General features: G+C 37.6%; 1 protein-coding gene across 10 annotated transcripts in view; it reads left to right on the forward strand.

The window, feature by feature from the left end:
* Positions 1–27107, forward strand: part of COL14A1 (collagen type XIV alpha 1 chain) — a 115340-nt gene that overhangs the window by 45711 nt on the left and 42522 nt on the right. For 8 of the 10 annotated variants that reach the window (XM_048286242.1, XM_048286249.1, XM_048286240.1 and 5 more), the window contains 15 exons: positions 964–1093; positions 4259–4398; positions 6029–6155; positions 7122–7261; positions 10285–10417; positions 11555–11626; positions 12363–12514; positions 16492–16621; positions 17645–17767; positions 19089–19238; positions 19895–20011; positions 21847–21993; positions 24183–24257; positions 25627–25766; positions 26963–27086. In XM_048286242.1, the coding sequence (XP_048142199.1) occupies positions 964–1093; positions 4259–4398; positions 6029–6155; positions 7122–7261; positions 10285–10417; positions 11555–11626; positions 12363–12514; positions 16492–16621; positions 17645–17767; positions 19089–19238; positions 19895–20011; positions 21847–21993; positions 24183–24257; positions 25627–25766; positions 26963–27086 (1900 nt within the window). The remainder of the gene's footprint in view (positions 1–963; positions 1094–4258; positions 4399–6028; positions 6156–7121; positions 7262–10284; positions 10418–11554; positions 11627–12362; positions 12515–16491; positions 16622–17644; positions 17768–19088; positions 19239–19894; positions 20012–21846; positions 21994–24182; positions 24258–25626; positions 25767–26962; positions 27087–27107) is intronic. The other 2 variants (XM_048286243.1, XM_048286245.1) reach the window with 1 other exon arrangement.

Below are 27107 nucleotides of genomic sequence, written 5' to 3' on the forward strand. Positions count from 1 at the left end.
ATATGAAGTTTAGCCTCTGTTCTCATCAGGGCCTTTAAATGTAAGTAAAATCTGTAGGTCTAAAAGAAAACCTTCATTGGTTTTCTTTTAGTTCTGTTCAACCTTTATTTTTAAATTTAAAAATAATGTCTTTCATCAAAAGTGATTTTAGAAGACCTTCTTTAAAAGGATAAGAAGGTGGGACAAGGTAAAGTCTAGTCTTCTGTCACTAACATAGTAAAACCAATGGAACTTCTGCCCTAGGATTTGAAAGTTTTTATGCTCAAGATTCTATATGTGTGGTTAAGGTTATGTACAACATCTGTCTCCAAGCAAGAACAATATAAAGCATGCAGGGACATGTGAACTTGTGAAGACGGCATGAAGTTGCTGAAAGCCGGCACAGACTTGTGCTCACTGCTAAAGCAGTGGCTGTGAGCACATAATTCTGTTAAAAATGGGGCCTCCCTGAGAACTGGCTGCTTCAGGAGGACTGAGCTTTACCCCAAAGAAATAAATACAGTCCATGTTAATGTGGCTCTCCATGAATAGGTGGAGGAGGAAAATACAAATAGCAACAAATCTGAGCCTGAGTGTGCCTAGAAATCAACTCCTCAGTGAGTTCATGTGCTTTTCAGATCTGTGACTGAAGATGAACCAAAGTGTAGAAGGGAATGGGAATAACAAAATGTAGACAGGAAAAGGCTGCTCATTCTGGGGAGGCATATTTTGTCATTGCTAATGTGATTAGTCGCTTTTAAAGTCCTTTTATCTATGTGTTGGCTTTTGGCTTTTTGAAAGTTTTAATCTTTTAATTATTATGCAAAATCTCAATCTTGGGCAAAGCACTGCAGGCACAGTGTCACGCAAATGCTCAGCAGAACATTTGATCATGTATCTAATTTCAAGAGTTTAACTGGTATTATTCCTCATTATGAGCTAATTTGGAAATAACGCATCTTTTTTTATTCATGGTGATTTTAGATAAAAATTGGGGAGACCTCAACAGATCTCGAACTGGATGGACTGTTGCCAAATACAGAATATACAGTCACAGTTTATGCCATGTTTGGAGAAGAAGCTAGTGATCCCCTCACAGGACAAGAAACTACATGTAGGTAGCACAAATCTATATTCACTTCAGTGTTAATAAAACTTCAGAATGGTCTTTGCACTTATTAGAGCAGGCATCTGATTATCTGATTTGAACAATTGTGCAAGCTCTTTATGTAAGTTTCTCACTGTGGATACTTAATTTGCAGAGGCTGAGGGTTTCTACAAAATTTGCAGCAGGATTGTGAACTTGTCTCTCTTGTTGGTAGTGATACTATGAATGCCCCTACTGATCTTGGTGAAATTACTGACAGTTTCCTGAACTTGCTGAAGGTGAATGACAGTCACCACGTAGGACCTACATTGATACTGTCTGTTTAGCCTCCTCTAGCTAGAGAACCAGGTGTGTGTGTGAGCCTGCTCAGATGGAGAGAGTCATTCCTCTGGCTCAGTAGTAGTACAGACAGAAAAGAAGCAAAGAGAAGATTTCTGTCCAACCCCTGCTGCCTAACATCTGGTAAATGGAGGGTTGGAAAGTGCCTGTGCAGTCGTGATAGATGGTGTGTTTTTAATAAGCAGCAAGAATTTTGCCAGCTAAATTCTGTCCTCTACAAACTGTACACCGACTGTATGTCAGCTCTCTAAATAGTTCCAGCATTTTGAAGACAAAAGAATTGAAAATAAGCAACTGTGCTTCTGGGACCTTTCTGGGACTGCACTGAGTGACATCTCTATTGCGCCCAGCGGGGAAGTGAGTGAATCCTCTTCATTTGTGCTCCTGGCATGAGTAACCCAGTCAGGGTGAAAGTGACTTACATTTAATAAGTGAGAGAAGTTCAGGCATGCAAATTCTAGGAAAAAGAAACCCCAGAGCAATTCCTTGTAAGGTCAGGAAGCAATAGTGGAAGAAGCTCTAGGAATGGTGTTTGCTGGGTCTTCTCTAGGAGGACGGTTGTAGATAGACAAGTTCCAATAGCAAACTACTGCAGCCTGGGCATATTTGTTGACTTGAAACAGGTGTAGAAGTTTCCTAACAAAAAGAATCAAATCTTTGGCTCTTTATCTCTCCCTCCCTTTCTCTGTCTCTTTATGCATTGCTCCTCATCTTGCATGGCCCCCAGTGCCCTTATCCCCCACCCTGGCTTTTGGTCAATATCTACTCAGTATCAGATTTTTATTTCTCCTAAAAAGTAGTTTATGTAGTTGATGACTGTGCCAGCTTCAATTCACTTCATACCATATGATCTTGGAGAACGTGCAGCTCTAAACCTGGCTAACACATTGGATGGAAGATCACAAACAGATTCCAGATAAATTGGCACAAGCTGAGGTTTTTATGACACTGTCTGATCACAGAAGCTTGTAACGTGTGTTAGTCAGCCCATCATCACTACTGCTGCTACTAGACCAGAATAAAAAAGAAACCCTAACTTCTCTGCAACCTTCATTTATTTTTAGGATGACACAATGGAGCCATCTCTGGTCTATAGTACTGTAATATGAAAGAAGATTGATACTGTCATATGCAGCTATTCAAATAAGCCCTCTGCTAGCAGGCTTTGGTGAATCAGGCAGTGGGGCAGTCTGGGAGGAAGAAAGCTCCTGGTGATCATGTGGGTGTTTAACAGTAATGTCTTACCTGTCCAGAATCTGATTTAAGCTTCTTTCTCTTATTTATTTTTTTTCCTTTCCTTTTCTTTTCTTACAGTGTGATTATTTCTGGCTTACAATTAATGAATAGGCTAGCTGGTATTTTCTTCCTGGAGCATGTATCTGCCTGAAGAGTGATCTGCCAAATTTGCTGTAGTATTAGGTGTAGTATCTGATAATCTGTGTTTAGCGAATAATATTCTACACACTGTATCATCTTGGTTACTGTAGCAAAACCTTCCATATGCCAAACAGAGACATGCTCTGCAATCCCATTCTAGGGTGTAGTTTCATTTTGGGACCGGGATTCATCCAAGACTCCCTGTAAATATCACGTAAGTCTGGCACCAGGACTGTCTGGTTGAGAGCAGTGTTGTCAGGAGGTTGGTTCCAAGAGGAAAGAGCTGAGACTGATGCATTTTGTTCTATGACCTGGATGGTGGAATGAAGTGCATTCCACAACTGACAGAAAGTAGAAAGGAAAGCCAGCACGTGATACTCCCTTCACTAGACTCAGAGGAATATGGTGAATGCCAGAATGTGTGGCAAACCCATCTACTACAGTTCCAGTGTATTCCTGTCTTCTCTTTTCTCAGAGCCAAGTTGACTTCACTGTTCCTAAGCTGGTTGCAGTGTCTGGATTGATAAATGGCCTGGCTAAAGACCTCATGTAATATATGAGGCCTTTAAAATCTTTGCTTTTTCCCATGTGCTATTGTGTGAGGGAAGCAGCTTCTGAAGTGCTGATATTTATCTGTCCACGTGGACTGGTGAGGAGTGTGTGTGTGAGGGCAGGATGGATAGAGAAAGGTTTTATAATTCAGAGGAAAGTAGCAGATGTTGGACTAATACAGAACCTACTGCTGAGAGTAACAGACAGAACAAATTGCTTTCTGTGGTGTGACAGAAATGGATGTAATCTGAGACTGTCTCCTGCATGACCTCATTTTCCTTCAGCTCTTGACAGTCAAGGAATATATAGCATAAAAGTACAGCTTTAGCTGGGGTTGTTGTTGGGAAACAGCTTAGGTTTCCAAACAGAAAGGTTAGACAGAGGTAAAAAATTAGCATCTTTGGAGATCTTCTAAGCTAGTTATGCTTTTTGGACAAATTTACCCTTATGTCAGGGTCTTTTAGGATTCAGAAAGGTTTTTGCCAAAATTCTACTCTCATGAAGTATTTTGGCTGGGATACATGTGAAAACCAAATGCATATAGGATAAAGATCTAGCTGGCTTAAATTAATACACAAATACAACAAACACAAATTTATTGCAAGTGTTGTGTAGGCTATGTCTTTATATGATATCTGCAATGAACAATATCATAATTTATTTCTTTTTCAGTATCAGTTGAGATGCATTTAGCAAATCTGAAAGTTCTGTTTCAGCAAAGAGCTATGCTCTTTTACCTGCCTTTAAGTATTTTTGTAGCTCCATTGATGTAGGTCTTTGAATAGAAATACTGATGATATAAATTTTTGAGTGGAAAATTATACTATTTACTTTTAAGACATGAAAAATTTCACAGCTAAAACCTGGGATCACTTTCATGGTTTTCTCTCTTTTCTTTTCAAGTGCCTCTAAGTCCACCAGCAAACTTGAAATTTTTTGATGTTGGGCACAATAGTGCTAAGCTAACATGGGATCCTGCTTCCAAAAATGTAAATGGCTATCGCATCATGTACGTTAAAACAGACGGAACAGAAACCAATGAGGTAAATTATTAGTACCACTTTTGCCATCTCTAAACCTCCCCAAGCTTCTGTAATTATTAGGGGTAATGTTTATAAACAAAAGCTACTGTGCAAGCTCTAACAAAAGATTTGTGAGAGAATTCTTAAAATTGGTGTAAATAATAAAATAAAATAAGAGTTTCCTTAATATTGGATGTGCGTGTATGTGGAGGACAGTAGTCTGAACAGTCTGGGGCACGTAAACTGAAGGAGACAGCTCAAGGGAACAGTGGTTTGCTAGGACCAGGATCTTGACTAAATGTATAGTATAATATACTGTAGTATGGAAATATTTATTGTTTCAGTTAAGATAATAAAACTTTTGATGTATCACGTATCATGGACTCAAGCTCATTCAAAAAGACTCTGAAGGCTGCCACATTTTTGCAACAATTTGCTTTAATTATGTATTGAGAACTCTCTTCCTAGAAACAGGATTTGGCTTGAACAAAGTTCTAAGGCAATACCAAGATATTCTAACTTAGACTCTTATATTTAATAATTTGCAATATTTAGTTCTGCCTTGTTACTAAGGGTGCTTTATAATACCTTTTAGCAGCATAAATTCCATGATAGAATGCAAAATGTGATGGAATGATTCATACAAATATTAATACAGAAATTTAAAAAAATACAGATTTAAAAAAAACCCCAATTGCAATAAGTGAGTTTGATTATTAAAACAGTCCAGATCCCTTAGGAAACAAGTTGTCATAGATAACTTGGCCCTCAGTAAAAAGGAGTCTTTAATAGTAGTTACCTGTAATTACATTTCTTCTGTAACATACCTGGCCTTTCATCTGTATAAAGTGGAATATTTGTATTGAACCTGAAGAAACTGTTCCCAGCTTTAGAAGGGAGCATACCTGTTCAATGTTTTGTTTCTTTCTTTCCGCTAGGCCCCTTAAAATTTAAATTAGAAGTAGTTTGACTTCTTCCTATTGATTACTCTTAGTATAGATAATATGCCTGACTGTACTGACCACAGTGGTATTTGAACATCTCAGGCTTGTGGTAGGAATGTAATGTGAGTGAATGTTCAGTTCCCTTTTCCTTTATGTTTGTTCAAAGAACAGGTGGCATGTTTTTGTTTGCTCTGCGCTGGTAGCATTTTCCCTGTGGTGCTGAGTTAATGTGGCACTGAACAGCTGGACTGATAAACTGTTTATACATCTTTGAGTTTTATGTCCCTGGCAAAGTCACTTAACTGCAGCCTGGAGAGAGAACAGACGAAACAAATGTTAAACATGAGGGTTTTATGCAGTGATTGTCCATGATAAGAGGTTGGATTTAATAGCCCAAAAATCTCCTTCCTCTTCTGGGTTCCTGAACATGCAGTGCTGATGTTAGCTGGAGAGTTGGGCTTACCATGGCTGAATTCTCCTTTTCCATGGTTTGCCATAAGTGCAAAATTCTCCTCTTTTGTAGTTTGTCTATTTTAACTGATTTTGTCAGCTTTTATGGACCTGAGTCTATATTTGTTGGTAGTTTCACCAAATTTCTCTACTAATTGCTTGACATTCTCTTTCTGTATCATTAGTACCCAGAAGAATTTCAGACACTGATAATGTACTGTATGGTCAATATCTACTGCAAATCATGTTTTCTCTAGGTTGAAGTTGGTCGTGTTTCAACCCATACTCTGAAAAGTTTGGCACCCCTTACAGAGTATACTGTTGCTATTTTCTCCCTGTATGAGGAGGGACAATCTGAACCCCTTACTGGCAGCTTTACCACAAGTAAGTACTGCTGAACTTCTGAAGGCTTTCCAAGAAGAAATTTTATACTCTCTTACAGTACTGGAAAGTAAGATTAGTTACAGCAAATGTCTCTGGGTGTGAATTCAGATATATGGAATGCTTTCTGTTATTTTCATTGGTGTTTTTGGCTTCTTTGCTTCCTTACTGTGGGGCCAATTGCCTCTTTACTCACATGAGTAATCTCTTGACATCATGAAAACATCTCCACAGCTTTCTGAAGAATTTTTCAGTATGATGGCATTTTTATCTCCAGATGAAGTGTGATGAGTTTTGAATCATACATTTAACCAGTGAACTATCCAGGCTCTAGGGGGTAGAACCTTACATATGTATAGAGGAACTACATCAAAAGGAGAAAATATAAGGCATTCAAAGTTCCTGTAGATTGTTTAATACAGTTATAGTTTCTGTAACTGTATTTCTGCATTAAACGAATGGCTGATGACACATATTAATGCTTTCCAACATAACAATGGGAAGAGAAGGAAGGGAAGGGAGGAAAGAGAAAGGTGAGGTGGAAGAGGAAGGGAGAACATACATGTATGGACCAAGAGGGTGACACATGCAAAGTGAAAATGGAAGCGCAGAGTCTGGAAAGGGCAGAGATTGGGACTTTGCTTTGAGGTACAAGAAAAGAGCCTGGTGCACAGAGCTCTCAGCAAAGGAGATGGACTTAGGGTTGCATGCAGCTCCTTCAGTGGAGAGAGGACAAGGACGCCTGTCCAGTTAGAATAAAGAGGAACTCCCCTCCTTGAACTACAAAACTACTTTCCTAAGAACAAATAAGTTCTAAGGGCAAAGAATTCTGTAGTGCCTTTGTTTTCTACCTCCCATGTTATACTCTTTTAGCAAACTGCAAGTAAAATGTATGTGCCTAATCTTGCCATCTATGGAAGTCTCAGAGGATAATTCACTCTCAGTTTTCTTGTGTGTAATATTTTCCAGAAAGAGTTCCAGCTCCCCAGCATTTGGAAATTGATGAATCATCAACAGATAGTTTCAGGGTCAGCTGGAAGCCCACCTCATCAGATATTGCTTTTTACAGATTGGCATGGATTCCTTTGGATGGGGGAGAATCTGAGGAGGTAGGTTGCCTTGACATTCTGAGGTGGTGAAAAGGAAGAGAGAATTCCATTCTCAGGACACTTATGCTGCAACTTCTGTTAATTAAATATGGCAAATTGACTCACAGATAAATCTGTCCCACTGCAAAGCTCTCTAAACAAAAATTAAACAAATATTCTAGGGGTTTTTTTAAGAGAAAGTGAGGAAAGAAGAGATATTTTGTGAAAAATTACTCTAATCTGTAATGTGCCAACAGCCATAGAACTAGCACTGTTGTTTGGGGCCACTTCAGTTTTTAGAGGTTCATGTTCTTTACTTTGATGTGAAAATGATGCTGGTAGCTGAGCCAGAGTAGTGATATCCTCACATAAAGCTCCAAATTTATCTAAAGTGCTGGCCACAGCAAAATTGCTTCTGAAGTTTTATTTATGTAACATTACAAAGGGAAAATATGTACACATAGTAAATCTATTAAATTGTTCATCTATTCCTCTTTATGTTTCTTTCTCTTTTTTTCCCCTCATGCTGTATTTTCTGCATTAACCCCAAGTACGTCTTGTCCACAGTACCCTTTCCATCAGTCTAAATTTTAAAATTATTTTTCATCCCTTTAGCTTTTCCTTTTTAATTTTCTTTTGGAAGTAGAAAGACAGACACTTTCTCTCCTTTCCCAAATTTTCATAGTCTGTCTCATTTCTTCTTTTTCTTTATTAACTCATTATTTTGGCTTCTTTTGTACTTAGTCTTTAGAGACTCACAAATATCTTGCTCTCTTGGCATCAGCAGTGTGTGGGGAGGCCACGTCTGCAAGCTGTTTATCTGGGTACAGAACTCAGGGGGAAAGATGACATTTCCCACCTGGCCCTAGGTTTCATGCATCGTTTAGTCATCCATTAGGGCAGAAAGTAGTCATTTTAGCTTAGGTTATGTGTCATTTTTTCTGTAAATTTAGCTTAGCCTGATTCTTTTTCTCCCGTTCACCTAGTGAGAGGTAGTCATGCAAGAAAGAGAGAAATTAGATGAGTGAGCAGGGAAAAGAAGGAGTTGGCAGATGAGTGAGTGGACACAGGTCATCCACTAGCAGTTTCTTCTCTAGTAGATGAACTGATTTGTTTCTATTTAGGTTCCAGTGAGTAGCTGCCAGTGAAAGTCTTTAAGCCACTTTTTAAAGTGAGATTTGAGGTATCTGTATTCTTTCAGTGTGAGAATAAATTATCAAGAGATATTTGAACTGCTAAGGTTCTACTTGTTCATTTTATTCCCTAAGAACTGCTGGAGGCTCTAATATTTTAGAATGTTGAAATATTAAAAATGCCTGAGCTGCTTTCTTGTTCTCCTTGCATGACCTCCCTAATGGGGTCAGGCCTAGGATAGCACAATACCTCCAGGCTGTTGCTTCTCTAAGCTTCTTTCCCAGCTAAGTGATCAGTCATGCAGACAAAGGACATGCACTCCCTCTCTCTTTCTCCCAAGACCCAACTTACCAATTAGCTGAGTGGGGTCAGGGGATGGTGGTTAATTACACACCTCTCATCTCACTTCACCCACTCTGCTGATGGGTGAGGAGCATTCAGTTGGGTGTTAGCACTAAAAAGCCAGAATAAATTTAAGAGTGACCTTTTATTTCTAGGTTACAGTAGAGAATGCATGCTGTTGTGTGCTTGTTGCTGCTATTTGTCTTGCTCACTTAAAAGTTCAGCACTTTGTGTTGTTTTTTTGTAGGCTACATTAGCAGGGAGGGGAGGGTAAAGGAAGTGATGCTTCAGAAAGTATGCCAAAGTTACTTGTAAGACAGTAATTATGCATAGATATTTTATAATGATTTGATACACAGCTAGAGGCACTGGGGAATTGAAAAGGAAGGCATTACATGTATCTACTTAGAACACAGCTAGATTCACTCAAAGCTTGTTCCTGAAATTTTCCCAAGAAACTCTGTGCCAGAAAGTGTGCAGCATGGGATGCCTGATTCATTACTTGATAGTTGTAGAAGACAGGGCCCCAGTTCATTTCTTTCTGCTTTTGTTTTTTGTATTTGAGTTCAGAAGGTCTGTGATGGTGTTATGGGTCCCTTTTTCCCAAGACCAACTCAGGAAATCTCCTGTGGTGGTTAAAAGAATGAAGTGTGATTCACTGTTTCTGTGAACTTCTGTGGCAGATTTTATGCAGGACATATTTATTGTTTGATTTCCATTATAAGTCTAACTTTGATGTTGTGTATACAGTGGCCACCTTTAAAAACTTGTCAGGGTTAACCTAGAGAAAGGTTGTTTTATTGTAGTGTCTGCCTGTGTAACCTGAAAACAATTCCCAAAACTGCTCAGCCCATTTCACCAGTATTACTGCTCAGGCTCCTGTATCTCCTGTTTTAGTCCCTTTCATTCCAGCTCCTCGCCATTTGGTGATCCCTTCCAATAAAATAAATGAAAGACACAAGAATCTGAAGTGAAACCTGCTTACAGTTCACATTGCACATGTCAGTCTTCTGCTGCTGTCATAACTAGAAATGAGGAGAATTACTATTTAAAAGTTCACACCATATAGCAAACTAATCATCAGCACATCTCTCCTAATCCTCAAATCTGAAGCAGGTGTTCTTCCAAGTTGCATTCAGAAGTGTGGAACCATAACTGAGATTACAGTTTTGTTATTGAAACAGCCTTTTATAAGGCAGGGGAGATACTGATTACGTTTGTCATAACAATGTTTGAATGGCAGAAATATGAATGGAAGTTAATCTATCCTGTTATGCTGTTCTTATTGATAAATGTTTTGAATTGTAGTGATTTTTCAAAAAAAAAAAGCATATGGTCAGCTTTAGCAATTAATTAGTTGTGGGTGAAAGCATAATACTACACATTTTAAATATTATTAAGTGTTTTTTCCAGAGGTACTCTGGGATATTAATAAATTTTTGGGCAGATCTGAGTGTAGATTTCATTTATTTTAAAGGAGAATCGATTTTCCTTCTTTCATTTCAGTCAATTCATGTAAAATAATGAGATGCAGGACTGATATTCTTCAATCTTGCTGTGTAACTTAGGTTGTCATAAATGGAGATGCAGACAGTCATGTTATAGAGGGTCTGTTGCCCGACACAGAATATGAAGTTTCTCTGCTGGCAGTTTTTGATGATGAAAGTGAAAGCGAAGTTGTTGCTATTCTTGGAGCTACATGTAAGACAAACTCTTGATTGTAATTTTTAAAAATGTTTAAGTGATTTAAATTTTATACATATATAAACACAGTTCATTCTTGGGTAGCTATAATATTGAAGAACATGGTGGTTTAGCACCAGGGATTCGCTGACTAGCTTTTGCTTTTCTTACTTAATTATGTGGTAGATGGTATTGAATTGAAATACTGATTTGGCTCCCTATCTGAGCTGTGGTATTAATAACCTCTGGATCTGGGTAGATGTGCTCCATCCTGCATTTTAATATTTAGTCTTTGAATGGGATTCCTTATGAGAAGATATATCAGATTTTGGAAGGGATGTGTGTTAAATGTTTTAAAGGAAGTAATTTACAGGAATTTCATTTGTTTGGCATTTTCAATATATCCTTTTCTTATTTATGTAATTTATACTCACTAGAGGTGAACTCACTCTTGTCTGAAATAATGGTCCAAAAGTCTTACACAGGCTTCCTGTGAAACTGACATGAAAGTAACAAATATAAAACTTGATAATCATGTCCCGCTTGTTTCATAGTTTATTATCAAAACACTAACCTGTATTTCAGGAAGATTGCTCTATTCTCTTTTTATAGATATGAATTGGATAAGTAAACAACTGTATTTCTTATGTATAAATTCTAAATTTTTTTTTTTTTTTTAGTAATTTAACTGCAGGCTTAATTCTAATTCTTCTGTTAAGACAAGAAGCCCATACCCATCCAAATCATGCTAATAATTCCCAATGTTGCTGAGTGTACTTTGTGTTTTTTACTTGGACAGAAGTAAAACACCTCTAAAAAACTTTCAATTTAATTAATCTGACAACCTTAACAAATGGTCAAAGTGGAAGTCTATTGTGCATAGTTCAGCCAGAAATCTGTGAAAATATATGCATTCTTATTTGATTACACAGTTTATAATTGTTTTATCTGCACATCTAAGTGCTAATCCTGCAAATATATGTGCCTAAAGTAAACTAAATGAATAATTCCCTTGTAGGCTCTGAAATGTCTGAAGTGTGTGGGATACTTGCAGGTGTGAGCACATAGTGTCATTGTCATAGTTAGAAATACAGGAAAAATACTGTGACTTCCATGTTTTGTCGAGCTGTTAGTGAGCTGAGCCCTGTTTTTCAGCTGCAAGTGCTACCACGGTACCTACTGCGGTGACTACCACCAGTGTCTCAACCTCCGAGCCCACCACAGCAGGTAAGCAGAGCAAATGCCAGCAGCTGAAATGCTGAGTGCAAAGCACTAAGGCTCCCCACAGGCACCTCTAGGGTTGGGGGCAGAGCTGTGATGCTGCTGAGGAGCTGATGTTCCTGAAGGGGAGGCACATCACTGCTGTAAGGTTCACACTGTCCTGTTCTGCACCCCCGTTCTGCGTGTGGCCAACCTCCTGCATGAGCCATGCATGGGTGAGGAGCCAACCCCTTACACAGGGTAGGGACTCTGAATGGTACCAGTGGTATTACTTAGGAGTACAGAGACTACTTTGGAAAATTCCCCTAGCATTTCTCTTTCCCTTTATAAATTTGAGCTTGGAAACTCTTCAGAATTTTGTTTAGTTTTGAGTGTTCTCTTTCTTTTCCCTGTAATTAGACAATTGACTTTGAAGGAGCAGTATTTCTGGATTCTCTTCGGTAACATTCTAGCTTGGATTATTTTAAAGCTCCATAAGATGAGCAGATAAACAAAGCAGATGGGATAATATATGTTAATGGAAGTATAGGATGACTCTTATTTTAATAAGTGCTTGGAGTTTTTATATTATTAAGCCCAAATATGACTGAACTATATGGTTTTGCCCCACTATGGATCTTCAGAGCCACCATGATTTCAGTAGAGCTTGCAGCTGCTTGGTGATAATCAGCACAATATAAAAATTATATTAAATCTAAAAATAATAATTGAGAAAATACTGAATAAATATTTCTGGATTTAGTTTTTCGAACAGGAGTCAGAAACCTTGTCATAGATGATGAAACAACCTCAAGTCTGAGGGTGACGTGGGACATTTCAGACTACAGTGTTCAGCAGTTCAGAGTGACCTATCTCACTGCAGAAGGTGACCGTGCTGAGGAAGCGGTAAGAATGGTCTGTATGGATTTTGTAATTGCCTTCATAAGCTTATTTAATAGTTGCTAAGACATGATATCTTCTTATATGACAGTTTTGTTGCAAGTAGTAAAGGATCTGTACTTGGTATTACTGTGAGCTTGAACTTCAAAGTTCTAATCGTACAGCACCTGTGGCACTGCAGGCAACAGCAGAGAAATGTAAGATCAAGGCCCAGTCACACAGATGTTTAATGAGCTCACAGTTAAAAGAGGAGCTGGCTGACCTCTTTTTCCTGTATTTTTTAATTCATACAAGTTGGGGTTTTTATTTTTAATTTAACTTTAATTTACTCCTAGGCATTTTTCTATCTTGAGATTGTGTTTTAATGACACTTAAATGTTTGTACAGGACAGTCTTAAGCAATTTTTGTTTTCCTTCAGCAATTCTTCTCTTCTCTTCTCTTCTCTTCTCTTCTCTTCTCTTCTCTTCTCTTCTCTTCTCTTCTCTTCTCTTCTCTTCTCTTCTCTTCTCTTCTCTTCTCTTCTCTTCTCTTCTCTTCTCTCTTCTCTCTTCTCTCTTCTCTCTTCTCTCTTCTCTCTTCTCTCTCCTCTCTTCTCTCTTCTCTCCTCTCTTCTCTCCTCTCCTCCCCTCTCCCCTCCCCTCCCCTCCCCTCCCCTCCCCTCCCCTCCCCTCCCCTCCCCTCATGTTATGCTAAAGTAATGTAAATAAAGTTCAAATATAGAGTTTTCATACTTCTCGTTAACCTGTCACAATAAGGACAGCACTTCTTAATCTAAGTGCCTGAGAATATTTGGCATTTTCCAATACCATGTGATGATCAAAATTAAAGTTGTCCTACACAGAAAAATATCTGGCCATCAAGATTTTGGAAAATACTTGAAAGAATGAAAAGTACTGCATGATGTCTTTCAAGCATATAGCAAACAAACCAAAACAAACACCCTCCCCCCCAAAATAAGAAGCCCAAGCTCCATTATTTTAAGATTTCACAAATTTTGATATACTTTCAGAAGTCAGTGAAGCCAAGTGCCTTTTTAATTTTTTTTTATTTTTAAGTCGGTGAAAACTTAGTATTACAGTGCTTGGTTTCCACAAAATCTGTTATAAAATTTTTGGATGTCTTCATGTAGGTACATTTAAAAGATTAAATTGTATTTCAAGGTTATTTTTTTAGTAAATAGCTCAGAATGCAAAAATATTCCCTATCATTCTCCTTCTGTGTCTGCCACTTGACTCACTTCTTTCCATAGGGCAAAACCCATATTAAAAATGTGGGTTTTCTTTTTGATTTCTAGCAGCTGACTTTTTAGCCCTATATCAGAATATTTCAATAAAAAATATTAAGAGGAGTTGAATATATTTTTTCTAGGAAAATATGAATCTGTCTTTTTCCATTTTAGTTTTGTTCAACTTTTATGAGACCCTGCTGGAAACTTACTTTTTAACAATCTCTTTCAATTATAACTTGAAAATGAATTTCCAGTGTAAGGGTGTCTTTTGGATTAGGAAACATGCTTTATGAACTTGCCCCAACTATATGTTAGTATAGTATATAATAGAGTGGAAAACTTGCACAGCATAATGGTACAAACTGTACTATTCTTCTGAGAAGAACCCAAATTTTCTGAAATTCAGATCCCAGATTTACTGTTTCAGCTCTCTAGTTCAGTTGGATGGTATAAATGTCATTCTGCTTTAGTATTTAATGACTATTATATTAAAATGAAATTAAAACTGTAGGAAAAATATTAAAATTGTGTCTGTCAGAAGGATATTAGAGCTGACTCAAAAAGCTCATTAAAGAAAATTATAAAACTGTATGATTAGGTACATATCTTGGCTCTATTTCCATGAATTATTTAATTTTAAGTACGCTCTCAAGCCTTATTATCTTTGGTCACAATTCAACAAACAGATTAACCACATTTCATCTTTGAAATTAATCACGTGCATAAATACTTCGCTGAAAAAAGAATTATGTAAGATTATACTTAGAATTAAGCACATTTTAATGGAAGGAATATACTTTATCATGTGGCGTCAGGTACCTGAGAGGTGCACAACAGATGTCAATAAAACAACACAGATATTCAATTTTAGGGAGTGTTTATTTACTTAAGTACATTTTTAGGCAGAACCCAAAAGTTTTGTGCAATTTGGGCTTACATGTACTATAGCGTGACAGTTCTCTGGTGAATGCTTAAGTTTTTTGGCTCTAATTTCAGTGATATAAGTTTCAGTTATTCCTCCCTTTCCATAAAAATATTAATAAGCTGTATAATTCTTGATGCAATTGGCTGAAAATCAGGGACTAGAAAATGTAATAGAATACAGAAGGGTCAAGCTCTAAATTGCATGTGTTCTTGGGTGTGCTGTACATGCTGCAAAGATCACATTTTTTCTCTTTTTTAGAGCCAAAAATGTTTTTCACTGCTGAAAACTGTAGTGGTCTGTAGAAGATTATGCACATGTGGTGAGGAGAGAGTTCTCAATGCTTGCATCCCCTATCCTAAAAAACTCAAAAAATTGGTTGGATTTTTTCAGAAACTTAGTTTGTGTGTTTTGAATGTATGTGTATGGAAGAGGAACATGGAAATCTTTCATGAACATTTATTAATGGTTTAAGTCCAGTTTTGATCAAAGAATGAAGCACTTTGACAAGTCTCAACACCTGGGTGCACTAGATAAGTTTCCTTCTTTGTATCACTTGCCAAAACTAGAAGTAGTTTGAATATATCCTGGAGTGCTAAAACTGGTGAGACTTTCTTGAGCCTATGCTTCAAAACTTTGCCATCATCACATGCATCAGTCTTCTTTGAAACAACAAAACACTTTTATGGACTTACTTTCTGCTTTTCGCCTGTGAGTTTAAAGGGCTTATGCTTCTCTCAACTTCTTGCCAAGTATGTGTAGTTGCTGGCTCAGGTGATAGGTGATAGGTAATATCACACAATGGACATGAGCCAGGGAATGTCCAAAATGTGACTTTGGTGGGACTTGCTTCCAACAGCATCACTTCAGAGCACAGGTCTCTGCACAGGAAACATAGGACTAGCTTCTCTTTTTTACCATGCCCACAGCATGTGCTGTAAGTGGCTCCCATACTGGCTTTGGAAGCTCTCTGAGATTAAATTTTACTGGCAAGTTAAGTGATTGCAAGGCTTTGCTTGGCACTCCTACCACCACTGTTGTGATATTGGTTTTTGAGGCTCTGGCTAAAATACAGCAATCTATTGAAGAGTTTTAGATCTAGCTGCATATAGGGAAACCTTTCATTGTGCTTAATTCAGCAGGTTGAAACATACTCTGGAACCAAAACTGCCCAGAGGAATTTCTACAGCTGCTCTACTACCAGGTTGCCTGGTTGGACTTCTCTTGCAGATCTCCCATGTTTCATGGCAGTTTGGGATCCTGTGGGATTTGTGGGATGTAATCCTACTTCCTGTCCTAAATAGCTACCTTCATTTGCTTGTCTCCAGACTAGATGCAGACAAGACGAACATGTTTTATTCCTGCTTGCTCACTTCAATGCTTCCCGATCTCATAAATTGATTTTCCTTCCTCCCAGGAAAGGAGGATTTGTTGTCTCCAAAGAATAAAACAATCAACCTTTATTAATGAGCTTCAGAAAATCTAAAAATGTCTAGAATGAGTATAACAAGAGCATATATTTTGTCTGTACAGTAAAATAGTTAAAATACTCATGGTCCAAACATTACCAGTGGTTTATGGAGCTGCAGCGGCTTATAGGTTTAATATAAATCAGTGTTATACCATAAGAACAATTCCTTTATTTTGCTTTGGTATAACAGTAGATCTGTTAAAAGGGTGGATAATGTAGTGATTTTATTTTACTGCAGAGCATCAATAGTATTTGAAAATGCAAGGTATACAGCAATGCCGGTGGAATGTGTTGTCACTGACTACGTAAGATAAAATGGTTTGGCTCTAGTCATTAAGCTTGATTGTTTCTCTGTTTTCTGACCCTCCAGGTAATGGTGCCCGGCAGACAAAACACTCTTGTACTTCACCCTCTGCTGTCTGATACAGAATACAAAGTTACAATAACCCCCATCTATTCTGATGGGGAAGGAGTCAGTGTCTCAGCTCCTGGAAAAACCTGTAAGTACAAACTTTCCGCCTGTCTTTGGCCAGGATATGCATGAATAAAGACTTACTCTTGTGGCCCTTTTTCCTTGGCTGTAGGAATGTACTTTAGTATAAATGGGGGCTTATTTTGCATTACTTATATGACCTGAACTTTAAATTAATCTCAGTTGATTGATTTATAAACAATGGGTTTCTCCTAACTGACAAGCTGTATTTTATATTCAAATACTCTGAGTTTGCAGAAACTTGTTCAGTTATAAAGCTGGTAAATCCTTGATAACTAGCCCACCAAGGGCAAGCCAACTAATACAGGAAGTAAAGTAAACAAAGCCTGATGAGATGCTATCAAACCACCCATTGTACTGTTAGATTTTCTTTTGTGTGAGATCATTACTTTCTAAGGGTCATTAGAAATGCTGCTGAACTTTTTATAAAAGTGATTGCATTATCTCCAGAGTTCTGACCAAGTACCAAAAGGTTACTCATCTGTAGCTTAAGCTTTTTCTCTACTGTGTGTTGTAAAAAATCCTTTCATTGTGCACTTGTAGTCATGATAGTATAATTTTATTTAATTATTCTCCTAATTTACATAATTTGTCTTAATTGAAGTGCTATTTATGCAGAGACTTAAATCACTTGTAAATAATCCCTTTGATTCCATTCTACAGGATTAAGTGTTCAAAAGAGCATGATTTGTACATTAAAAACTTTAGTGCACTTGTATTGGAAGAAACTATACAATGTATAATTATCTCTAAGTTATTTTGCAGTTTTAGGAAACAAAAGTTTTTTTAAAAAAAAATGTAGGGACAAAGTTTGGAATTAATTCAAATATTCATTGTTTGTTCATCAAAGTTTGTAGTTAATCCACTGAGTAATGCAAAGGATGAATTTGATTAAGGGTTTCATCCTAGTAGTTTTACCTGTAAATCTGAGAGTACTGGGTATCACAGTCTTTTTATTTGCATATCTTGATTTTTCTGTATGAGCTTGTATGAGATAAACTTGTAAAAACCCAGTTTGGTTTCCTTTTAGTGCCCCTGTCTGCTCCTAGGAACTTACGTGTCTCAGATGAGTGGTACAACAGATTACGTATCAGCTGGGATGCCCCACCATCAGCAACAATGGGTTACAGGGTTGTCTACAAACCTGTCAACAGTGAGTTTTTAGACTAATTTTTCTGTGATCACTTCTGAGTGGACATCATCTTTTGCTCAATTTTGTTCTTAAATTTATCAGTTGCAGTTACAGCCTTGAAAGTGTTAACTTTGATGTTTCATTTTTGAATATGAAAGTTTCATAATCACAGAATGATGCAGGTTTGAGAGGATCTCTGGAGATCATCTGGTCCAACTCCCTGAACAAAACAGGACCAGCTTGAAACAGGTTTTGCTGGACCCTATCTAGTCAAGTTTATAGTATCTCTGAGGATGGAGATTTTAAAACTGCTCTAAGAATCTCTTCCAGTTTTTGACTACTGTCACTGGAAGTATCTTTGCTAATATATAATAAAAATTTCCCATGTTACAAAATTTGTCTTTTCTCTCCTACATTTTCCTGTTTGCCTCAGAAGACATTCTGTCTTGATCTTCTCTACCACCTTGCATGAGGAGGTATAGGCAGCAGCAGATTTCCCCTTAGACTTCCCATCCTAAAGCTGATTAATTCCAGCTCTTTCAGTCTGTGTTTTTACATCATTTTACCATGACTCTGTTTCAGAGACTACATTTGCTTTCTTCATATTCCTGTCTTCTGTATTCTCCTACTCAACTTCCTTCCCCTCACAACACAAGGTTTTCATTTCTTCTCAGACACTTGACATTTTATTCGTTGTCCATTTTGTGAGTGCTGCATCCTTTGCCCACCTGTACATTGTAGCAGACAAGACATCCCGAATCTTTCAAATTTCTTTAGAAAAACAGGGTCCTCTATTGACAGCAAATCACAGATGTGTGACTGTTAAGGGACTAAAATACTGTCCAAAGACAATACTGCTGCCCGGTTTCTGATATGTATCCAGAACAACTAGGGGAGGTGATGAAGGAGCTGTTTGCTGTTCTGATTTGGGGAAGTTTCATTCTTTTCTATTTTCATTATCATTTTTGCACAGTATTAAATGATGCTGTTGTATAAGCAGCCCTGAGGGACTGTAGTGCTGGCTGGCATCCGCTGTCCCCCCTGTTGGTCCTGGCACACAATCAAACTGGGGAGATATTTGGCTGCCTATTTAGAGCAGTAGTAAGTCACTGAAGCAGAACAAAAGGGTCTTAACAGATGCCATTGTCTAGCTCTGCCTTAATGAATCCCACTGCTGAATTTCCCAAGTGTGTTATGTCTTCTATCCATGCAAGATTGAGGAGTATGTCTTTGTATTTGTGTATGGTTAAAATAAAAATCCAACCCCAAAAAACCCCAGCAAAATATAGCAGTAACTTTAGGAACACGTGTAATTTTTTCTGATTTATTTCATTTTTTGCAGCTCCTGGTCCTGCATTGGAGACCTTTGTAGGAGATGATATTAATACCATTCTCATTCTAAATCTCTTCAGTGGAACAGAGTACAGTGTTAAAGTATTTGCTTCATACTCAACAGGCTTCAGTGATGCCCTAACAGGCGTGGCCAAAACCTGTAAGAATGATTTCATGCTGTTCAGGTCTCTACAGACCAGCTTTCCTTACAACTATGGCTTTCTGCAGCTCCCTGAATAAATTTTCATGTGGAAGACTTTCTCAGTTATGTGCAAACTGATTTCCTGAAATGAAATTCTCTCTTTCTTTGAGACTATACCAGGCTTTAAAGTGATCTGCTGGACATTAGCAAGACAGGAATCATAAAGCAGATATTATTCAACAGCCAAAAATATATTTGCTTAGTAGTAGATGTAAATTTTCTTAATTAAAAGTCTATTTAGTGTAATATTTCTAGCTCCATATATATAAAAGATTATTTGCTCTTTATATAGCTAAAGCTCAGTTTTAAATTCGATTTTGACAGAAATGCTGGTGTTACTATGATAATTTTATACTTACTGTAATAACTGAACTTTTTAGCAGCGTTCATTATTTAGTCTTAAGTAAATTGCCTACAGCTCTAAACTTTTGTTTTAAAGGTTCACTTATTTTTTAAATTCTTGCTTTAGCTTTTCTTGATGTTTTTTAAGCAATTATGGAAATTATTTGTTAAAAATGAATTGGCACTGGTTTCACTGTAAATATTTTGTCTATTTTTTTTCTTGTATGTCTTATTAGAGATGTAAAACTATTTTTTTGATATTTAATTTTCAGTGTTTCTGGGTGTGACAAACCTGGATTCCTACCAAGTCCGCATGACTAGTCTGTGTGCTCAGTGGCAGCTTCACAGACATGCTACTTCATACAGGGTAGTTATAGAGTCACTTGTGGGTAAGTTACTAAATAATTCAATATGCAGCTACAGCCCAATCCAGAGAATTGAATTGCATAGAAATTGCATGCAGTTAGACCTGTAGACTGGCTCCTGACATACTGGAAATGAGGGACAGAAGAGAGTTGTGTACACACTGACAGTTTCAGATTGGAAGTAGCATCCCTGTCCTTTTATGTCAAACACGTGTTGATAACTTGTGCTTTTTATGTAAGGGACTTTCATCTGTCAGTAGAAGATAGGTGATTACCTGAGTTTTTCATTGGTGTGAGGAACAGAAGACGGATAAAAGATGAACTGAATACATCAAAGTTTGTAAATATACCACCAGCAGTAGCTCTGTAGGATTAGGATAGACAGGAGAAGAGGGCAGAAGGGTAGGAAAGCTCTGAATTAATCCAGACCATGCCCACAGAATCAGAACAATGTCCAGTTTTGTTTGGTCTCATTCTGTTGATGCTTCATTATAGCTTATAGTAGTAATGTTACTCATACGGATAAACATGACACAGTTTTATGTAGTCACACAAAGTGTCTTGATGCTTTTAGGACTGCCTCTATAGAGGGTAAATTACAGCCTCTTCAGCCTCACTGATTCTCAGGTGTAACCAGAAGACATTATGGAGAAGTCAGTATTTGTTCACACCAACTCTCTCTCATATCCCAAGTAGACATCAGTGGTGTTCTGACTGGCAGCAAGTTAAAACCTTGGATAACTTGAGGGAAGTGCAGTTAGTAACAATTAATGGGCTATGTTAAAGGTATCATGAACAATAATACCAATCTTGTGGCAAAAAAAGTAATGACCTTTCTGTGGAATGGCAAGTGGATGGTGATAAGGTTTATTTGAAGCCCTGGAATACAGACAAGGTATTCAGATAGCAGAGATCTTGGCTCACACAAGGCAGCACAGACATCCCTCTCATCTGGGAGCTAGCCAACATTCTACTTTCTCCATATAGAACTGCTAGAATTGTTTTAGCTGAGCTGAAAGCACCTAAATGTGAGCAGAACAACTTAGAATGTGAACAAATGTTTCTTATTAATATCTATCCTGAAGGGATTTGATTGTCAGATCAGGTGTGTGTCTGGTTCAGGCAGTGATCAATTATTTTTATACTAGTGTAACACCTGATAAGCACTGAATGACTGTCCTTTTTTATGTATTCTGTAAAATGTGAGATCATATGCTTGTATTTCACTTCTTCCAGCTGCAGATCTTAAATCGTGATAAAATTTTTCTTGTTATTAAAACATGCCTTATGCTATTTCCAGTACTCAGCCTTTTTCTATTGTCAATGTGTTTTCCAGTTCAGAATTTAGCAAAATCAGTTTTGGAACCATGTAAATGCTGTTCCTTAACCATTTTGCAAAGTGATTACTAGTGAAAGCCGGAATATGATATCTAGTTCAGTCTCTTTTGCTCTGACCAAGCACATTACAGATGCTGAGAACCAGAGGCATAGACAAACAATGCCATAGAATTACATAATGCAACAATTCCTAGTTAGACTCTGATAATTTATGACTAGATCCAAAGCCCATTCATGACTCAGTGTTAGTGATTTTTATTATCTTCACTGCATGGGGCAAAATTCATCTTTTTTTCCTGACGATGTTTGACACATTCCTCAGCTCCTATTTAGTATGAAGAATGAATTGTTACAGAGACCTCTGCACAGAGGTCAGTTGCCAAAAGTAAGGCAGCATGTAGTTTATTAACTTATGTCAACCTCTTACCCTTCATATGCTGTTGTGTACCCTTCTTATTTATGATTTAAATTACACTATTCAATAAAACAGTAAAAAAAGGTGGTTTCTTTTGTAATTCCAGATGGGAAAAAGCGAGAAGTAAATCTTGGTGGAGGGACGCCTAGACATTGTTTCTTTGAGTTGATGCCTGGAACCAAATATAAAATCAGTGTTCATACACAGCTTCAGGAGCTTGAGGGACCTGCTGTGAGCATCATGGAGACAACGTGTGAGTAAAACAGAGCAGAGTTCAGCCAGCAGCAAAAATGCTCAATTGCTTCTTGTGTTCTGCCCTTTGCCCACACATGTGCTATTCCTACTCAGTTTCCTTTAGCTGAGCTATTAACTTTTCAACTGCATTGTGACTCCTCCACAGAGGTGCAGAATTCTTACACCACTGCTGTGAATTAATTGTTAAGTCACATTCAACAGCTCTGTTGGACTTCTTAAAGAGAATGAAATAGGAAGGATGGTTTAGCTTTCTTCATAAAAAGTCCTGTTGAGGGATACTCTGAATATCTGTGACTTCAGGGTAAAAAATACAGAAAAATGAAGCAAACAGAGAAAGTTTTGTGTCCTGCAGTTCTTGTTATTTAGTAAAATTAACTGGTGTTTGAATAATTTACAGTTAAATGGGACCTTGAAACCCAATTTACTTAAGTATTTTAAAACATACCAACAAATCAGACCTTTTTATTATTATTATTACACCAGACAGACAAAATAGCCCAGACCCCTCACAGCTGTTTACAAAGGCAAGATCCTGCTGTCATGAGTTCAAAATACTGCAAAATAAAACATGGGACTACTAGAATGAATAGTTTATCTGTCTTTGAGCCCATTTCCAATCTCAGCATTACCTGTCTTCTCATACTATATTGCTATACACCACAATTCTGTTCCCCTTCTCTCAGGTAGAAAGTGTTTATACTTTTCCTCTTTTCATCCCCAACTTGTGGTTTCACACAGGAAAAACTTGCCCAGGTGCATGACTCCCAATTCTTCATTGTCCAGGGCTCATTCTCTGAGCAGTGAGCAAAAAGCCAAGCTTCTCCTGGATTTTGGGGAATTGCATTTAGTGTGCTCTGCAGTTTAGGGAGTTAGGAAACATGAGGAAGAGCACACCTTGGACTGTATGTCCATTTGAGAATGATGGTTTGTGATGCAGACAAATTATTGTCTCACCTCAAAGGGGAACAGTCTTCAGGGTGACTGGTGGTGCTGAGAGCAGCCTTTCAAGTCCCCTTACAGCAGTTTCTAAATGGGTCTGGTCCTGGGCACTACTTCCTTGTAGGTGTTTCAGAGTCCTAGCCCTTCCTGTGGTTGAAGCCAATGGGAAAACCCCCATCAGCTGCAGTGGGATGTGGACATGTAATGAATCCTGTTTGCACTGATCTTTCCCAAATGTAGGTTCCTTTTCTCAGGCTTTTATATCTAACTCTCTCCATTGCCTATAAATGTAACTTAGGTGTTACAGCAAGTAACAAGTTTAGTCTTACTTGAAGGACTGATGTTTTGTCACCTGTGGCTTCATATGATAAATGCATTGAATAAAAATGGGAAAAACCCCCTTGAACGAAAGTGGAAGCTTTTCGTCCCGTAGAGTTGCGAAAGTCAATGCATGTGCATTTTATCTCTGAGAGTTCAGCTGGGCTATATGGAAAGGCGCTAAATAAAGCTCTTGCATTCAGAAGAGATGTCAGTCAATAATTGGGTATTCTCCTAGGTCTCTGCAAGGTAGAAATTCCAAAGTCAGTTTTCAGGAGAAGAGTGAGGGACATTTTCAGAAACTCTATAAAGTAACTTTAGTGGAAGTTGCTGCAGGCAACAGAGCCACAGTCCTATAGAGTTGTGGTCAGAGCTGTGTTTCTGTCTGGAAATGTAACAAGGTCTTTCATCAAATTCAGAAACGTCTTCATCAGGGCAGATTCTGATCTGCTCTGAGCGCAGGCACTGGCTTGCTTTTGCTCTCTGTCTTTGCATTTTGGATTGCAGGACTAAGACCTTCTTCCTTCCAGGGTGAATAGAGATCTACTTTCTGTTACGGAGGACTGGTTTTGGTGAGAAAGGAAAAGGACACTGACCTTTTTTAAATTGAATTAAGGATTCTAGGCCAAGAATAGGGCTGCCACGTGGTCTACTACACTGGGTAATCTCAAAAAGGGGCAGTTCCAGTAGTTTGGCTGTAATATTGTATCATTCACATTGAATATATAGCCATTAATTGTTTGGTAATAGTAATATTCTTTTTCAGGTGGCCTTTCTTGCATGCACTCACCTGCATTTATCTCCAATTGCATAACTAGTTGATTAGAGATGATGAATTTTTTTAATGTGGAGATGAGTAGAAAATGTTGTGTTTGTTAAAGATAGTGGGCTTTTAATCATGTTTGAATATTCTTTCCTTTTTTTCTCCAGTACCATTTCCTACTCAACCACCAACAACGCCTTCAACACCACCTCCACCACCTACAATCCCACCTGCAAAAGAGGGTAAGTGTGTGAGTGCATGTGTGAGTTTCTAGTAATTTTAAGGTGTTGGTGCCATTTTTTTCTGCTTCTGATGGTATTTTAGACCTGTGGGGAGCAGATCTCACAATGCATTTGCTACAGAAATTTTGTTAAGGCAGCTGGCTTAAATTTAGTAAGCCAAAAATCTGTTGTCATTATAATATTGTTAAAATTTGCCAAAAGGATGGTTAATACATGTGACACTTCCTTTTTCCAAAACTCCTAAACCATACGTATTTTGCAACTGAAGAAGACATTCTAGGATAATTAAACTTCAAAAGCAGCATTATTTTTAAATATGTCTCCTTTAGGTAATGTGAAAAGTATGGGCCATGTTTGGTCTCTCCTCTTTAAATGCAGACTTCCTTTTATTATTATTTGAACATGCAGTGTTTTGTACAGAGTTTCATAATATTTCTCTGAGAGGAACATTATTGGTGGAGACTGAGGATCAAATACATCAGCTTGAAGTCAGTGGACCAAACTGACATGTAGAAATTGAGAATTTAACCCATAAGCACAGGGAAAAAAGACCTTGTGTGTATATGTTTAGAACTGCATAGGAGCAGATGATGAGAATTTGTTGTTGTCCAAGGAGTAATCAACAGAAAATGAAAAATACAGGTTTGTATTTTCTTGTCCTATTCTCTGGATTTAGATGAACATTTTTATTCAAGATGAAATATGTTGAAAAACATAACTTTGCTTTGAGACACTTTGCTTCTGACCTCAAGCAATAGACTTGGATTTGTGTGAAGTGCTGAAGGTTCCCAGTTCCCAGGAAAGAGTGAGCACCTTGTGTGAGCAAATGTAGAGCTCTTGCAGGCCTTTTTGCATAAGAACGTGCTGGAATAAGATGAGATGGGTGAAACTTGCATTGCTCCTACATAGTGCAGTTGAAGTGCATTAGACATTAGACACTGCAGACCTTTGGGCAACTTTTTTAATGGAATAGTCTCCCAGTGAGAACCTCCACAGTTGAAATTCTCTCATCTTGCTTACTGTGTCTTGCCAGGAGTCTGGCATTGTGTAAGCTCATATGTGATTTTACTTTAAAAAAAGTAAATTTACTTCTATTTATAAAAATAGGAACGATTAGCCAGACTTTAAAGAACCATTGAAGTGTATTCTGTGATAGGATCTATCAGTGCAGACAATTCTCCCTTGCAGAGCTCAGCTGGCTCTACACCTGCACTGAAGTCAATGCCAGCAGGTCTGTTGGCTGAAGCATAATGAGCTGACATTAAACAAGGGCTTTTCATGATGGTTGCATTTTCTTAAATGATTTATGAGATTTCATGAGGAGTTGAGGCATTGCTCTAATTCCAAAATTCTTGCTTTTCTTCCTCAGTGTGCAAAGCAGCCAAAGCTGATCTGGCATTCCTGGTGGATGGGTCGTGGAGTATTGGAGATGACAATTTCAATAAGATAATTAACTTTCTCTATAGCACTGTGGGAGCTTTGGATAAGATTGGTCCTGAGGGAACACAGGTAATCAACATGTACAGACATGGAGGGCGCATGGAGTTGACAGGGTATTTTAGACTAGACCAGAAGTGAAATGAATCAAGAAGTAACTGACATCATTTCACAGCTCCTGTGAAAATATAAACTGCTCTAGGTCAGTATCTTTTTTCAATATCTTTTTATGCACACCGTATGTTAAAATTCACAATATAAATTTTGGTACCATGAAGGCTACATATCATTTCAGTCTCCTCTAATTCTAATGATATTTAAGTTTCTTAATTCTTTTGGTACTCACTATAGTGAGTTTATAGGTTTATTTATAAATAAGCTAAAAATTGCATTGATAAGAAAAATTAAAGGTTCTGTTATTTTAAACCACACACTACAAAATCTACAGTGCTTGAAATAAAATTTACGATGATGGTTCCATTTATGTATTTGTTTAGAGAGATGCTCCAGAACAGATTATTGGCAAATATGTTACTGTTTTAAGTGTTACCTGTATAATATGTGGTTTGGGATCTCATCGGAAACTAATTTGAACTTGTCCAAACCCTGAAGAATACTGTTTCTTGCTATACAGCTATTTTTCCAGAATATAGTTAATGGTGCTTCAGAAACTTTGTCACAAGTTTAAACATAAGAGCTCCTTTTAAACCAGGGGCACCACTTACAGAATATGAAGTTCAATATATGCTTTGTGAGTTGTAGGGGTTTAGCGTACAGTATTGTAATACAGGGTCTTAATTCATGTAGTGTCATATTTGACAGAGGCAATATTTCAAAATATGTTCCTGGATTTTCTATTACTTGCTTCAGTCTTGCTCCCTAGCTTAAGTTACTTATGTGCAGTTATTAATTTGTGGAGACTGAATTAAGTCCCAGCAGTTCTGAGTATGAATAACTGTACACGTGTGAGCAGCTGTAACCAGGATTTTGCTTTTGGGCTTGATTGAGAGTGCTTCTGCCAAAGTGGGTATTACTTTTCTCATCCTGTTTGCTGCAAAATGAAACCAGAAAGTGTTAGATAGTTGCCAAGGTTGCAGAGAGTAAAATTAAACTTTATTAGTGAAAGCTTTCTTAAAGAGAAAAAAAAAAAATCTGTCTTCAATTTAAAGATGAAGCAAAGTTACAAGATAAATCCTTGCTTTATATGGTCAGATTCACTTACTTTTTGCTTATACAGTGGGTGGTGCTTTTATCTTCTATGTGCACAGGTGGCAATAATTCAGTACAGTGATGATCCCAGGACAGAATTTAAATTGAATGCATACAAAACAAAAGAAACTCTTCTTGAAGCTATTCAGCAAATAGCCTACAAAGGAGGAAACACAAAAACAGGTGAGAGAAGTCGTGATTGTA

This window comes from Corvus hawaiiensis, chromosome 26 (genome assembly GCF_020740725.1).
Source record: "Corvus hawaiiensis isolate bCorHaw1 chromosome 26, bCorHaw1.pri.cur, whole genome shotgun sequence".
NCBI classification, from domain to species: domain Eukaryota; kingdom Metazoa; phylum Chordata; class Aves; order Passeriformes; family Corvidae; genus Corvus; species Corvus hawaiiensis.